Below are 17,639 nucleotides of genomic sequence, written 5' to 3' on the forward strand. Positions count from 1 at the left end.
CAGAACACGATCCTGCATTGAGACAGTCATGGTGAACGTCGCACATGTGAAAGGAGGAAAAACCATGTACCCGTCGTGTTTGTACCAACTTCAGTGGGTCATGCACATGACAGGTGTTTTCATTGACATATTGTGACATATAGCGCCATCTATTGATCAATTTTCACACTATTTTTTTTCTTATGCTATACGTGTTCCCTCTTCTCTGGTAATATTCCACTGCAATTTGATGTCATTCTGACCAGTGGTGTAATTTCTACAGCATTTTGCAAGCTTAACTCTAATTATAATCACCCTGTAGTAGATGATGATGATGGTGATGGTGATGATGATGATGATGATGGTCATGATTTGGTGTTCATAATCCTAATTTATATAAATTAGGATAGTGTTCATTTCTGCCAGTCACATGACTCTGATATTGCATTTTTTCCTTTCCTTTGTTTACAAAAGTTACAAAATGTTCCTGACAGCTGCTTGGTTACATTGACCAGTGTTGTATTTTCTAACAGGTGAACCATATGCTGAATCAGCAAGACAGAAGAAATATTTTAAACCTAGCTGGTGGCACAGAGACCACAATGAATCAGGTACATATTCACTATACCTATGCTGTAGTCATGGTCGCAATTAGTTTTTCACTTAAGTGATTTCTATAAATATTGACAGGGTAATGCTGTGAACTGTGCTTTGTATAGTGTGCAGCTATAATTGTTCTCAGATTCAGTCAAATATTAGTTATACTTCTTAATGGGATTGTTTGATATTTGCCATAATGGAATTGTTAGGTGGAGGTTCGAGTCCTCCCTCAGGCATGGGTGTGTGTGTTTGTCCTTAAGATATTTTAGGTTAAGTAGTGTGTAAGCTTAGGGACTGATGACCTTAGCAGTTAAGTCCCATAAGACTTCACACACATTTGAACATTTGCACATTTTTGGAATTGTTAGGAAGAAATGAATGTGAAGTTCGGGAGTCAGTATTAATTAATTCTATAATTACAAAGCATGCGTGTGACAGTTCCTGGTTATTGAAATGATTTTATTTCAAATTATTATGAGTCTGTGAGAGTTATTCACCTTCCAAGGCAGGTGTATAACTAGAGTCCAGATTTCCGTATAAACACAAATTGCATGAATTTTTGCATGTGTGGCCATTTGCTGGGTAAATGTATATTTTGAAGGTGGTATGAATTGTGACACTTGTAATTCATGTTATATCACATTTTTGACCTTTTTTTGAAATAATGTGCATGACACCATCTTTCATTGATTTATTCATATGAACTGCGCCAAGATGCAGTACATAAGCAATTCTGCAAATATGTTGTAGTTTGTGAACTTCATAGTGAGCTCAAGTCCCCTACTTCAGCTCAGTAGTTGTCGGTAGAGGTCAGTATACTTTGTGCCAATAAAAATAAATTAGAAATGGGTATTGTTGTTGTTGTTGTTGCACAATGCTGCTCCATATGTGATGAAGGCTGGAAAAGCTATTAAATTTTTTTATCATAACTTGAAGTGTCAAAGATTTTTGTCCCATGACTACATCATGTAACTGAAATGGTAGTCTAAAATTTGATTGTGTGAATACACTGTTACAAACAACGATACGAACAAGGAAAATTGATTCACAAAATACACAGGTTTGAAACTGCTGACAGCAATAAGTCATATGCTGCCCTTTTTTTCCAATTGCAAGTACTCTTAAAAGCACTTGTCCATGTTGCTGGATTTAGAGATATTCTTCCAGATTTAGCTGTGCTGCTACAACCTTTTTTAACCAGATGGGGTACCTGAATTAATGCTGCCATCTTTTACTGTGGTAATTTTGATTACGTTGTCAGTGTGAGACATTGAATTCCTACAGATCTATTGAAGTTGACATCTCTTGCTTCATTCTACTGAAAAGCCTTAAGGTACTGCAGTGTAGGATTTTTGCATCATTTTTGGGCTGTAGGTTTTTGAGGTCAGTAACGCAGTTTGCATTAAAGACACGATAGTGATATTCAAGGAAACAGATATGAGGCAAGACCACATATACATCAAATCAAATTTTGTGCATTTTCCTTTGGAAATACCACTATTGCGAGCCACAGGTGGAATCCGAGACCCTTATTGAAAAGGTTCAAAATCTTTGCAATCATCCTGTGGATAAGTGGGTTTTCCTGGTTTTAAGATTACAAAGTTATCAGATTATTTCCTGATTCTGAGTTTACAAACAAGACAAATAATATCTTCTAGCAAAAGTGTAAAAAAAAACTAGCAACTTGTACAGACTTTGTCCAAAATATCTTCACCTAAGTATGCATCTGTCACTCTTTGTGACTTAGAAACATCATTTTCTGTGACATATTTTAATTCTTTATCTTTATTATGCGTATTTAATGATATGACATTGCATGAATGTATGCATGTTTTACCATTTTACCTTGAAAATCTGGGCTCTAGTAATAACATTATGAGTAATTTAATAAGTAAAGCAATTAACTCACCAAATAATTTAGGTGCTGAGTCACCAATAGACACATAATGAAGACAAGAGATGCCTGCTAGCTTTCAGATGAAGTCTGGCACATTGTTTAATCAGCTAGGAAGTTTCAATACTACACACACTTCCATGCAGAGTGAAAAATATGGTATTTACTCGTGTATAAGACAAGCCTGAATATAAGATGAGTGGCCCCCTCCCCCTCCCTTTATGATTAGTTTCTTGGGGAAAAATTTGTTTTTTAACACACTCTGATTAATCAAATTTACAAACTGTTATTCATGATAGGCATATGTCTAAATAGTTAACACTATGCCTATTCTGTGTTTATAAAATTTATTTATTGTTGACATTTTTATTCGATATGGGGAAATTAAATAAACAAAAGGAAATTTTTGTAATTGTACTCTGCATTATCTTGCTGGTGTATCTGTTATCCTATACTTAGTATTTTCTTGCCTGTCCACATAAGTTTCATGAAATGTCTGTTTTGTTTTTCACCTGTGCTCTGCAGATATGTACATGGGCAGGGTGAGGGGAAAAGGTTGTAACATATAGCTTACGAATTCAACATACAGCAGATCATTTGGTCAGGTCTTGTAAGTGGACATCCATTGCTGCCATTAAATGACAGAACAGGATATTAGGTAAAATAAATAGAATATATTCAAATTTAGAGTATACAAGGGGCATGCCAAGGGTTAGAAGTTACCAGGTTTAGGCCAGTGTAGGAGGGTGAACTACTAATTGAAATGGGCAGCAGAAGGGGAGGTGGTTCATGTTAACTTACGTTGGTGGCCAATCATGAAACGTAGAACTGGAGGCTTTGCCTGCCATGAAAGCTGTCAGTTCTGTTTGAGGCCTGGATCACAAGAGAGTGAGGCAACTGTGTTCTGCACTGCAGATTGCTCCAGCATCCACACATGTGACCTGTATCCCACCTATGCTGTTTGCCAAAACCGATGGTGTGAATTCACGAGCAGTTTCAGCAGAGGGCTGAGGGCATCTCTTGTCAGCAGTGTGAACTGGACGGAACTACGTTGGTTCTGAAAGGCAGGCAACTTGTGTCATGCATGCACTACGGAAGTTGCTTTGGGAGCAAACTTGTAAAGATTTGACTGGGGTCTTCTAAATAAAATTTTATAAACCAGTTGCATAAAATATTGCTTGGCTTGCTGCCACCCTGTACATTGCTTACCCCTTCCAGAGGAGTGGTGACTCACATTGTTTACAAAAGGATGTCAGTCACTGCTGGAAAGACGGTTTGCTCTAGTTGGAGCCTTAATGCTGCGGGAGGGTCCTGTTACAATTGTTTTCATTTAGTGTATGTGGCAGGGGACGTAGATGTTGTCAAGTTTATCGAGTTAAGAAAACAGTAAAATATTAACTGTTCATATTTTGAGCATCAATTCAATAGCTCCTGTAATAACTGAAATCATCATCATCCAGATTATCAGTTCTTAAAATCTACGAAGTTAAAATCATTCCAGAAAGCTTCACAAAGGAGGAATGAACTATCATGGTTTCTGTAAGGTTGAAGAGAAAAAAAATCTACTATTAATTTAGTGTTTCCGTAGTAAACTCATCGTGATAGAAAGCAGATGATGCCCAAACTGGATCAGCACTGATCTTTTAATGAGCCCCACCCCCCTCCAAAATGTGTAGTTGTTTGTATTGTCTGGAAAATATTAATCACATTTCTACATAGCTGAACTAATACCAAAATATTAAATGCAACAACATGACAGAATACTTAATTCTGTTATAATCAAAGTATTTGGGTAAAGAACATAATAAATCAGCTTACTGCAGAACATTAAAATGTGGTGTGGGTTAGAACTGGACTAAGTGCAATTGAAAAAGGGTAATAACATAAGTAAAAACTTCTTATGTCGTCTGACTGTTGTTGCAGCTAGTAGTTGCAAGAAGTTGCTCAGGCTACAAAACATTAACACATTTTAGTAAATGGAGGTGTCACTTACTAAGTCGTAGAGATACTGTACCATAAAAATTGTATAATCCAATCCTTATCTATATTAACTCATGTTAAAATAAAGAAGAATAAAGCCTTTTTTTATACCAACAAAATCCTGGAGATATGGGTGAAATTAGGGTATAGGAAAGGCTGCGCATCAAAACCCATGAATTTCTAATATTAACATTCTACCTACTCAATTTACATTACCTTATATCACCTTATAGAGTAACAGTTCTTCAGAACATTGTGAACTGTGGCATACTTAGGCATACAGGGAGAGAGAGAGAGAGAGAGAGAGAGAGAGAGAGAGAGAGAGAGAGAGAGAGAAGTACCGGGTGATCGAAAAGGCAGTATAAATTTGAAAACTGAATAAATCAGGGAATAAAGTAGATAGAGAGGTACAAATTGACACACATGCTTGGAATGACATGGGGGTTTTATTAGAACAAAAAAAAAGTTCACAAAATGTCCCACAGATGGAAATGCGTGAGTCTGGTTTTGTAACTGCTACCGTGACGGGTGAGAGGTATGCCGATATGTTACAGAATCGCATCATCCCCAGTCTGGCTGATAAACACCTGCTGGAATGTACGATTTTTATGCAGGATGGCGCTCCACCCCATATTGCTAGACGGGTGAAAGATTTCTTGCGCGCATCATGTGGTGATGATCGTGTGCTTAGTCGACACTTTTGTCATGCTTGGCCTCCCAGGTCCCCAGACCTCAGTCCATGGGATCATTGGCTTTGGGATTACCTGAAGTTGCAAGTGTATGGAGATCGACTGACATCTTTAGGAATACTGGAAGACAGCATCCGACGCCAATGCCTCACCATAACTGCGGACATGCTTTACAGTGCTGTTCACAACATTATTTCTTGACTGCAGCTATTGTTGAGGAATGATGGTGGACGAATTGAGCATTTCCTGTAAGGAACATCATCTTTGCTTTGTCTTACTTTGTTATTCTAATTATTGCTATTGTGATCAGATGAAGTGCCATCTGTCGGACATTTTTCGAACTTGCATATTTTTTTGGTTCTAATAATGTGTGTCAATTTGTACCTCTCTATCTACATTATTCTGTGATTTATTCAGTTTTCAAATTTATACTGACTTTTCGATCACCCAGTATTACACCTAGATTAGAATTCCATAGTAGTTTCGACTGGAAACAGATTGTAGCATAAACTAGCCAGAGCAGCTATTGAATCACCACTACCTTAACATGGATACATAATTGGAAATGGCAAATGCAGCCACATCATATTGAAAATCTCAGAAAAGCAAAAGGAAATATATACCTATCCATTTAAAAATCATTCTAAATTAACTCATGGGATAGTAGTGCGTACGTATATCACTTAGTTTTACACATGAATAAATTAGTTAAAACTGAGACAAATGATAATTAACAATGTTGAAATGTGACCAAATAGTGGTCTGAAGGGTGACTTGTCTGACTAATAATATAGGTCTCAAAATGGGTAGCTATAATTAAAATTTCTCAGAAGTTAGTGCTCAACATAGAACACAATATTATCCAGCTGCCAAATGAGTATCTGGTATGACCTTAAATATTTGTGGGGTGAGTGAACTTTGTCTAAGGGTTTTGTAGTCATACACAGTTTTGACTTACACTCATTAATTGTAGAAACCACATAGTGTTTTAAATGCTTATCTAATTACAAGAAGCACAAAAGAAAATCATCAATGTGTGTCAAATCATTCATCACATTTATAAAAAGAACATAAGGCAAAAGTACGTGAGGGACCAGATCTGTCATAAATCGTTAATATCCATTAGAATAAAAATACAAAATACAAAAGTAAGTACAAGATATAATGCTCAGAGTAACACATAGATTTAATATTTTTCCCAGTAGTGTCACTCAACTGCAGTGTTTTACAAACAACAATTATCAACAAACTATTCTCTATAATTAAAATTACAACTAGAAAAACTGAAGGAAAGGACCAGAACAGCACTTGTTTGATTGTCAATTGAAAATGAGGATTGGTTACAACCATATTTTTTCCTCTGAAATGACAAAGTTCTGGAAAAACTATCTGTCTTGTCCACTGATCTTAGAGTTTACTGTTTTCAGATTATCATTGGACTGTCACATGGCATAAAATAAGCTTGTAAAACAATGTTGTAGGCATGGAGAAACATGAGGGGATCTCTAATAAAAATAATTCCTTATCCTCATCCATCCATAAAACTTCACATGAGGAAGGGAAAGACTGCAGTGAGTTTATAATCAGTCAATAAAATATGAAAAGATTCACAGCTAGAATGTGATTCTGTGTGACAGAATCAAACGGGTTGTTCCTAAACAAACTTCCGACTGATGGGAGAGGAATTTATGGGTTATCCAGCAGGGGAGAGCTATGTGTGTGTGGCTTTGACAAAATTTAATGGCACTTCTCTCTGTTAGGGTGGGGTATTATCTGCTGTGTAATGCATGTCTTGTGGGAGGGGAAACAGCAGAGAGGTAGGCGCAAAGGAGGAGGAGGAGTGAGAAGGGTGAGAGGGAGGTGGCGATCTAGAAGCAAATGTTCTTTGAAGCACAGCTCGTGGTGTGTACCAGCAGTATAACACCAAGTATGCATAAAAATAGAGAAAGACAGTGCTCACTAACAGACAATCAAACTCCGGTAATAATCCACACAGAGTGACACCAGATTGGTACTGAAGTGATCTAAATGTTTGTATGATCAAAAATACAGCGAGTTATTTCAGATTATTAGTACAGTACTTGTTTTAAATTTAAAACAGAAATATGGGGCAGAGTGCATCTCTGTGTTGAATTTCAACAAACACAAAATTCAGAAAACACTGGCCAGTGGTTTTAGGAGTTAGTTGTCTGCATAAAATGTACAACAGAGTCACCTCAAGCCAACGGAAATTTTAATACGTAATTGTTGGAGTACTGCAGGACTTTATATGCTGGGTAAAACGTATAGGTAAGGAAAAAGTAAATGTTGGTTTCTGTGGACACAGGACAGGAAAGATTTGTAAAGAGAGACTGAAGGAAAACAGTCAATTCAATAGATGTAAGAATTAAAAAGTGCAATTATTTTCAATTCTTAGTGACACCTGGAAAGAACACAGGGAAATAAATGCTTTTGAACTGACAGTGGACTAAGCTCATCTGCAGAGCAATGGAATATCAGTTGAAGATTTGAAGTATAATTGTCCTTTGAACAATGAAAAATAAGTAAAATAGACACTGCAAAGAGGGGCTCCACATTCTAGATTTGACAACAAAACAAAACATTCAATGAAGCAGACTTGTAATAAGTAGCATTTTAGAAAAACTTTAGTATGGTAAACTAGATACATTCATTTGAAAAAAAAAAAAAAATCTTGTCAATAAAAGAGATCTACAAGTGAAATATAGTATAATACCAAAATTCCACAACAAAGGTGAACAACAAAAGTAGTTAAATTCACCACATAACAAAGATCTATACAGTAGATGATAGAGGGTACCTTTAAACACCTCAAACTCTTTAGAAATACATAAACTTCCTACATAATACAAATAGGAGTGCACCTGGGCCATCCTCAAAAATTATTAATGGTCTCTTATTTAATTATTTATTTATTTATACATCTAGTTCCGTAGGACCAAATTGAGGAGCAAATCTCCAAGGTCATGGAATGTGTCAGTACATTAAATTACAACAGAAAAGTAATAACAGATAAAATAAAATATTTATGAACCAAAAAGAGAAGCCATAAGTTTGAGTAAACGCAGTCAACAATTTAAAATAGGAACCAGTTTAATTTTTCAAGCAACTTCTCATCAATTTCGATTTGAAAGGGTGTGGATTACTGCCAAGATTTTTGAATTCTTGTGGTAGCTTATTGAAAATGGATGCAGCAGTATACTGCACACCTTTCTGCACAAAAGTTAAGGAAGTGCAATCCAAATGCAGATTGTATTTCTTCCTAGTATTAAATGATTGAAAGCTGCTATTTCTTGGGGGTAAGCTGACAGCAATCAGACGCCAATGTCAGAATTGCCAGACTAGTGAACATGGGTCAACAAGAGTTTCACGAACTTACACCACTTATTGCCCCAGCTATCCATTTCTGAGCCAAAAATATCCTTTGAGAATGGGAAGAGTTACCACAAAATATAATACCATATGACATCAACAAATGAAAATAAGCAAAGTAGACTAATTTTCATGTTGAATGATCCTTATTTCAGATACTGTTCAGAAAGTAAAAATGGCAGCATTAAGCCTTTGAAAAAGATCGTGAAAATGGGATTTCCAGGACAGTTTACTATCTATCTGAACACCTAGCAATCTGAACTGTTCAATTTCACTAATCATATACCCATTATGTGAAATAAAACTGAGTCTTACTGTGAATTAGGGTTAGTTTATTTTCTACAAGCGATGAACTTATGTCATGAACTGCACTATTTGATATCAAGCCAGGGTTGTACACAGCATCCTTTACTACAAAGCTAGTGTCATCAGCAAACAGAAATATTTTAGAATTCCCTTTAATACTAAAGGGCATATTATTTGTGTAAATAAGGATCAGAACTGGCCCCAACACTGATCCCTGGGGTACCCGCCATTTTACTATGCCCCACATCACAGCCATTTTCATCACTGTGAATAAAGGCCTTTTGCTCTCTGTTGATAATGCAAGAGGTGAACCAATTGTGAGCTACTCCCCGTATTCCGTAATGGTCCAACTTCTGGAGCAATATGTTGTGATCAGCACAATCAAACGCCTTAGGTAAATAAAAAAAGATGCTTAGCTTCTGAAATCTTTTGTTTAATCCATCCAGTACCTCACAGAGAAAAGAGAATACAGCATTTTCAATTGTGAATTATTTATAAAGCCAAACTGTACATTTAATAGGCAATTATGTGATATAAAATGATAAATTATCGTTACATACACATCCTTTTCAATAATCTAAGCAAACACTGATGGCATAGAAATAGGTCTAAAATTGTTTACATTATCCCTTTCTCCCTTTTTATAAAGCGGCTTTACTACTGAGAACTGCAGTCATTCAGAAAACTGAGCATTCTTAAAGGAAAAATTACAAATATGGCTAAGTGCAGGGCTAACATGTGCAGCACAGCACTTTAATATTCTGCTAGATATTCCATCATATACATGAAAGTCCTTAGTCTTTGGTGATTTAATTATTGACCTAATCTCCTACTTGTCTAAATCACAGAACAGTATTTCAGACATTAGTCTCAGAAAGGCATTTTCCGAGAGAGTAATATGATTCCCTGTAGATGTTATGTTTTTTTTAAATTCACCAGCAGTGGTCAGAAAATGTTTGTTAAACACTGTACATATATCTGACTTACCATTAACAGAAATATGTTTACTAAAAACTGAGTTTATACTGTCAACCTTGTGCTGCTGACCAGACACTTCCTTCACAACTGACCATATGGTTTTAATTTTATCCTGTGAATTAGCTATGCTATTTGCATGCCACATAGTCATTGCCTTCCTAATAACATTTTAAACACCTTACAATACTGTTTGTAATGAGCTACTGTTGCTTGATTGTGACTATTTCTAACATTTTTATTTAAAACCCACTTTGTTCTACATGATATCCTTTTCCCACTAGTCAGCTACCCAGGCTGCCTTTTACTTCTAATACTATGTTTAAAACACACTAATTGAAAGCAGCTCTCAAATAGCATGAGAAATGTGTTAAGGAAAGTGTTAACATTTTTCATCTATGTAATCGGCATTAGAAACACCCTGCCACTCTTGTTCCTTAAAGAGGTTTGACAAACACTCTTTTACCATTGGAGTATCTTTCCTAAATGGTTTGTAAGTATATGTAATATTTGTTTGAGTGCAAAAGCCTTTTAGTGTCGTAATTTCTGCATCATGGTCTGAAAGGCCATTCACCCTTTTACTAAGAGATTGCCCATCTAGTAAAGAAAAATGAATAAAAATAAATTGTATGGCTGTGCTACTGTTCCCCTGCACCCTGGTTGGGAAAACCACAGTCTGCATCAGATCGTATGAATTTATGAGATCTACCAACATCCTTTTTCTCGCACCATCATATACAAAATTAATATTGAAGTCACCACATATAAGTAATTTGAGGTACTTCATATAAAGTGAATCAAGAACCACCTGTAGCTTGACCAGAAATTCTCAGAAGTCAGAGTTAGCAGACCTATAAAAACAACAATTACAAGTTACGTTTTACTGAGTTCAATTGCCCCTGGACAACATTCAAATACCTGTTCAATGCAGTACCATTATACATCTACGAATTGAAATGGAATACTGTTTTTTACGTAAATAGCCACTGCCCCACCCAACAAGGAACTCCTTGAAAAACAGCCAGCGAATCTGTATCCTGGTAAAGGAAGCCTCAGAATTGTCAAATTATTTAAGTGGTGCTCCAACATACCAATAACTTCACAGCCAACATAAGTAAGCAGTTCACTAACTTTATCTTTAATACCTCTTATATTTTGATGAAATATGCTAATTCTTCTCTACTTGGATATCTGTGATTCTCTGAAGGTGATTCCTTTGCTAGAGGGACTTCCTTTAAGCAGGTATATCTATGAGCTGACTTCAATCTAAAAAAGGTGCAGCTCTAACACCAACTACTACAGTCATTCTTCCATGAGTAATCCTGCCACCACTCACTACACTGTCACCTATAAGCTTTTCCAACTTCCCCTTCCCATAGCTATTGAGGTGCAGGTCATGTCTAGTGAAACCCAATCTGCTGTTAGACTCAACTGGTACCACTGCAATGTGACAACCACTTAATATTTATACTCTATGTAATACTCTCAGTGCATTGTCACTGAAAAGCTATGCAGTTTGTTACTTATAAATCGTACCATAATATGAAAATTAGACTTAACTGTGACAGGCAAGATGAAGAAGGGTAAGAAAAGTGGTAGCGTGCTGGGATGTGGCTGGCTTATCACAAGGCGACAGCTGTGGCAGTCCATGGGTTTGCACCATGTGGTATCTGTTTAGTAATTATTCACTGGTAACATAACCTGCAATTTAAATGAGTCTGAATACATTATCTCAACTGGAAGCTGACTGCATGGTAAAATGAACCATGGTTAACAGTTCTGCTCTGACCTGTTGGTGTGGCAGCATAAAAGAGACAATTTAACATCACTGAATCATCTTCTGTCATAAAATTAGCAACATAATTAGCATTTACATTATCCTTCTCAGCTTCTACAACAAAACATTATCTGTACAACAGAAATAACATCACTTGAAACAGCTGGCAGAAGAACTCTTCCCTATACGTAATTGCCTTTGATCACATGAATGACAGGACCTCTTGTCCGCTCACAAGTAACCTTTTTATTTATTTATTTATTTATTTATTTATTATTTGTCCCATAGATCAAATCAGTACAATGGCTTGTACAACTGATATGGGATAAGTCAATACAAATATACAGTTTACAGGAGTCTAAAATAGTAAACAAGAGTATAGAAGAAAGATTATTTTACATTACCTACCAAATTATGTTACTTAAAGTTACAACTTTACAGAGAATTGTTACATGATGTGACAAGACTGACTTAACAACATTCAGCTTTGATACATTATCATGCACTAAGACAATTTTGATTCCAAATATTCCTGGATGGTATAAAAGCATTCTTTTATTAAAAGAGATTTCACTGCCTGTTTGAATTTATTTATTTCTTGGATTTCTTGTATAAAAGTTGGAAGATGATTATATAATTTTATTCCCATGCACTTGACACCATCACTGTACAGTTTTGTTGAGTGGGGAAGTATTCTTAGAGAGGTTTTTGATCTTGTGTCATAATCGTGGTAGTCCATATTTTTGCTAATTTTGTTGATACTTTTTTTGGTAAAGAATAATAATTCTAGTATATATTGGCATGGGAGGGGCAAAATATTTAGTTTCTTAAATAATGGTTTACTAGTGTCTCTCTGTTTTTTGAACATAATTGTTCTGACTATCTTCTTTTGCAGTTTGAATACCTTAATTGATTCAGAATTTTGGCCCCAGAAGATGATTCCGTAGTTAAGTACAGAGTGAAAGAGTGCATGGTACATTGTGGTTAGGGTACTTGTGTTAGTGACGTTCCTTATTGATCTAATCATGAAGCATACTCTACTAAGTTTTGTGCTGGTAACGTCAATGTGCCTTTTCCATGTGGGCGTATCAGTAATAGTGACCCCCAAAAATTTTATTTCATTTTCAAGTTTAACATTATTTTTTTCCAGTGATATAGTTGGTAGTAATGGATTTCTGTTTTGGGCAGTGTGAAAGGTTATTCCAATTGTCTTTTTTGCATTAATCAGCAGCCTGTTACTTTGAAGCCATCGACTTATTTGATCTGTGGTTCTGTCTATATTAGATTGGAGAATTTGTTCGGGCGCAGATATGAGTATAGAGGTGTCTTCAGCAAATAAAAGGGTTTTTGTGATTGGTAGGCTGTGAGGAAGGTCATTTATGTAAAGTAAGAACAGCAAAGGGCCCAGGACGGAGCCTTGGGGAATGCCTTGCTTTATGGTACGTATGGAGGAGTGTACAGTGCTAGCTGTACCTGAGAGCTTAGTTTCATTTAATTCGACATACTGCTGTCGATCTTCCAGATAGCTTTTAAACCAGCCATAGGCATTTCCTCCTATTCCATAGGAATGCATCTTTTGCAGAAGTATACTATGATTAACCATGTCGAATGCCTTTGTTAGATCTAGGAAGATACCTATGGCTGGGAGTTTTTTGTCCACAAGCTCCAGTGCATGATCTAGAAATTCTTGTATTGCATCTGTTGTAGTTTTCTTACTTTGGAAGCCGAACTGAGCAGGTGACAGGATATTTTCTTTGTCTAGAAAGGACATGATTCTGGTGGCCATTATATATTCAAATACTTTACTAAAAGTTGAAAGTAGTGCAACGGGTCGATAATTACTGGGATCCTCTTTGCTTCCTTTTTTGTGGACAGGTATAATTTTTGCAATTTTGAGCATACCAGGAAATGTACCATTCAGGAATGAGAAGTTTATTATGTGAGCTAGGGGTTTACTGATAAAGTTACTGCAATTATGAAGGAGGAAGCATGGGATTTGATCTTGTCCAGCAGACGATTTTTTTTTTTAGTTTTGCTATGAAGTGCCTTTTCAATTTCAATTTCAGATGTAGGCCTTAAAAATAGAGTATCAGAGCATAAGTTTGGTTCTAGTTGTAAGGGACAGCTATTTTTAAGATGGTTAGCCAGGTTTTCTACTGTTTCTGTAAAGTAGTTATTGAATTCCTCTGCTGTTTCTTTCCCACTAGAGACTAATTTTCCATTTATTTTTAAGCTAATATCACTTTGTAGCTGTTTTCCTCTATTAGTATTCATATTAATAAGTTGCCACATGCTTTTGCTCTTATTTGATGACAATTTGAGATAGTTATCATTCTGTAGCTTTTTGGCTGCATTTACTACGTTCTTTAGTATCTTTTTATATAGAGTAAAGTATGACTTAAATGCTTCACTACTGCCTAGTTTGGATTTGCTCATGTAAAAAAGTTCTCTTTTTCTTTGTGTTGATCTAATGATTCCTGGGGTGATCCAGCTGGAGAGTTTTCTATCTTTGGTGATACATTTTGTTTGTAAGGGAAAGTGGCAATTGAAATAATAACAGAAAATATCCAAGAATGCTTCATATTTGCTGTCTACTGTTTGAGCCTCGTATACATTTTGCCAGTTTTCATTTTGTATATCAAAGAGGAAAGTATGCATGTGGGTTTTATTGAAGTTTCTCCTCTGTACAGTGATTTTATTGTGTTTGTGGCTGTTATTTTGCAACCAGACCTGCATGATTAATGCATTGTGGTCTGAAAATCCTAGTTTGATGGAGGATACAGTACAATTTATATTGCTTGCTACTTGATCCAGACAAGTGGTACTGTGATTTGTTATCCTGGTTGGAGTGTTAATCATTAGGTCTAAGTTGTAGCTGTTCATAAAATTTTTAATGCTTAGATGGCTAGAGTTTTCTGAGAGAAAATCTATATTATAGTCACCACATATTAGAACACTATATGATTTTCTTTTACTTAGATTTTCTATTACTGGTGCTAGATTTTTGTAGAAAGTCCCTATGTTACCAGAGGGTGACCTGTAAAGTGCTATTATATAAACATTTAGATCTGTAAGCTCTACACCTGACAGTTCTATATCTTTTTCAATACTATACGAATTGCAAATATCAAGAGGTGTAGCAGTAATGTTGTCTTTTACAAATATGCAACTGCCTCCACCTCTGTAAGATGTTCTTGAGAAATGACCCACGAGTTTGAAATTTGGTATCACAACACTTTCTATTTCAAAAGACCTCATGAAATGTTCATTAATACATAATATCTGTGTATCTGACAGTTCACTTGCACTTGATAACAAAATTTCTAATTCATTAAGTTTGGTTTTGAGCCCTTGTACATTATGGATGTATACTTTTAGATCAAGAATATTTTTGTTTAATTTTTTTACACATTGGTGAGGAGGTTCAGACTTTACCTTATTTACTACAATTTGCTGATGGAGTCCTTTGCCAGTTTTATGGTGTATCTTTAACTTGTTTGATGATGCTAAGTTTTTTCTTTCCTCAGAGGGGGATAGAAAAAATCCTCCTTCTTGGGTATATTCCGCCTTGATCTTAAATTTACTCTTACAGGTGTAGCTGCTGCAATCCTTTGTGGATCTTCTGATGTCTCCTCTTTCCTGCTTTCTTCGTTCTTGTCGAATTTGCTTTCCTCATTTTTGCTTGTAAGTCTTACAGGAAGCTGATAGACTGATCTATTTCGTAATAGTCTTTTTTTAATTATTTCACTGATGTGATCGCACATAATACTTTTTCCGTCATAATTAAGGTGCATTCCGTGTTTGGTGTGTAGGTTTCGATGTAGTTTACTTACGTCCAGTACATCGCACTTTGGGTATTCTGCACACAATTTCTTAATTTTGATGTTAGTTTTCCTAATTTCTTTATTAACACACGATCTGTAAATGAGGTTGTGTCTATGGGGCACAGTGGCTACTATTATGTTCCTAGATTTATTCACTTCTAGAAAGTTCTGTAGCGTTTTAACGCAGGCATCGGCTTCATTTTTAGCTATGTCATTTGAGCCCGCTATACATACAGTAAAGTCGTTATCCTCTATTCTGTTCATCTGAAGATCAATGTCTATGACATGGTGTGTTCCCGCTCCAGGTTTCACTATGCTAGTCACTGCCGTTTCTCAATTTTTCTCGCGGAGCATGCTTGATAGCTTTCTGCCGTGGCTGTCGGCAAGCAAGAGAATACCACACTTTTTCCTTAATGATACGTGTTTGCCCTTACCACTGTTTCCAAGTTTCCTGTTGGTGTCCGGATTGCAGGTTTTTACAACGTCACGATCAGTTGTACACTCGTTATGATACATCATATTTGTTTTTTTTCTAAGAAAGTAACACTTTTAACCGTTTTCGTGATTTGAGACCGAACTTTTTGCGACACTGCTATCCACTCGGATGATTTATCACTTGTATCTTGTTTCACTTCACACGAATTTTCCACTGTTTGTACTTCGCCGATTTCTTTCTTCTGTTCAGCTATTTCCCTTTTTAAATTATTGACTATGAATTGAAGGCTTGAAATTCGTTCGTTTAGGGTTGTAATTTCAGCTTTACAATTTTCACAGGTTTTTTTTTTTAACTGCATAACTATAACTATTTCTCGTGTTAAAATGATCGACTTCCACACGCGTGGCCATCTTACATCTCCTCATATCAACAAAAATTCATTACCCTCTGGGAGATAACAGCCACAAGTTATCATATCCTCTCTTATCAACTTACAGGGGTACAACAGATCAATTCATCATCATTCATTAGAACTCTTGTTACGGTACATAACTTAATACATTTTTGCTCTGTGCATTGAGTTAACCAGACAAGAAGCTACCACTTATGAAAAACAGAAGGCATGGACAGAAAAGAAATAAAAGTTCAGCAAAGAGAAAGTAGAGAGTTGCAGAAACAAGAGAAAGAGAAGGCGGAAAAAGTTCATTCCTTTCGTTCCGCAATCTAGCATGTCACACTACATCCTATCAGCTTTGGCAACACAAGTGCTCATTGAATAATTGTGACTGTGTGTGCATTTGGGATCTCAAGTCACCTAATACCAGTAGTAAACTGATAGACAATACAGGATCATTAGACTCTATGGTTTGTCACATTTCTTACAAGGTGTAGACGCTGATTTTACATCTGTGCCTGGTCTTTCAATAAAAACAAATGCCCATCAATGTAAAAAGATTTAGTGTGCCAATGATTTCGGAAACCTTGCAGGTGCAGTTTGGAGGCATAGGGTCTATAGAGCCCTTAAGGTGCTCACATCTGTGGAGCAAGGAATAGGAGCCTACTTTCATCAGAGAGCACAGAAATGATGCTTACAGACAGAAGAAAAAAAAATACAATGGATCATGACATGAAAATGGAATGGAAAAAAAGTGTCATGAACAGCTGGGGACTCTGTGGTTATCAAACACAATGTGCTATCTGCACATCCCTGGAGATTAATAGAAAACTCTCAAAAATATATCTTAAGAAACTTCTCATCACTAGAACTAAGTATGAAATACTTCAACAACAACAACAACAACAACAGAGTTTAAAACATGTATAAGAAATTTACTACAGTAAACAGGTTTAATGGAAGCAACAGTCAAATGGGGCTGCCATTCTCACAACATGTACTTGTGCATTGAGACGCAGCTCAGTGTAGTCAGTGCGCACATTTTGGAGTGGTGTGCTGCTACAGGGTGGCGGTACACATTGCCCCAGACACTGGTATGTGCAGATGCAGTATCTGGTGTGGCATTGTATCCGATGCACTGCAGCACCCAGGCTCGGCTCACAGCAGAATAACAGCCATGAGTTCTGACTGACCACACAATATCAAATATGAACAAAGGCCACACAATATCTAATATGAACAAAAAGTAAACAGCTGACCTATGGACTGATCAGTGGGACTGAATCACGTTTCTGATACCAAAGTACATGAGGAGGGAGAGGGAAGTAGGTTGTTACATACAGCTTATGACTATGATGTACAGGAGGTTGAATTATCTGGTCTTTCAAGTGGGCA

General features: G+C 36.3%; 1 protein-coding gene across 1 annotated transcript in view; it reads left to right on the plus strand.

The window, feature by feature from the left end:
- The window catches only part of LOC126469698 (uncharacterized), an 894,140-nt gene that overhangs the window by 481,627 nt on the left and 394,874 nt on the right, over window positions 1–17,639 (plus strand). Inside the window, exon 19 of the mRNA XM_050096872.1 lies at window positions 513–590. Within this exon, the coding sequence (XP_049952829.1) occupies window positions 513–590 (78 nt within the window). The remainder of the gene's footprint in view (window positions 1–512; window positions 591–17,639) is intronic.

This window comes from Schistocerca serialis, chromosome 3 (genome assembly GCF_023864345.2).
Source record: "Schistocerca serialis cubense isolate TAMUIC-IGC-003099 chromosome 3, iqSchSeri2.2, whole genome shotgun sequence".
NCBI classification, from domain to species: domain Eukaryota; kingdom Metazoa; phylum Arthropoda; class Insecta; order Orthoptera; family Acrididae; genus Schistocerca; species Schistocerca serialis.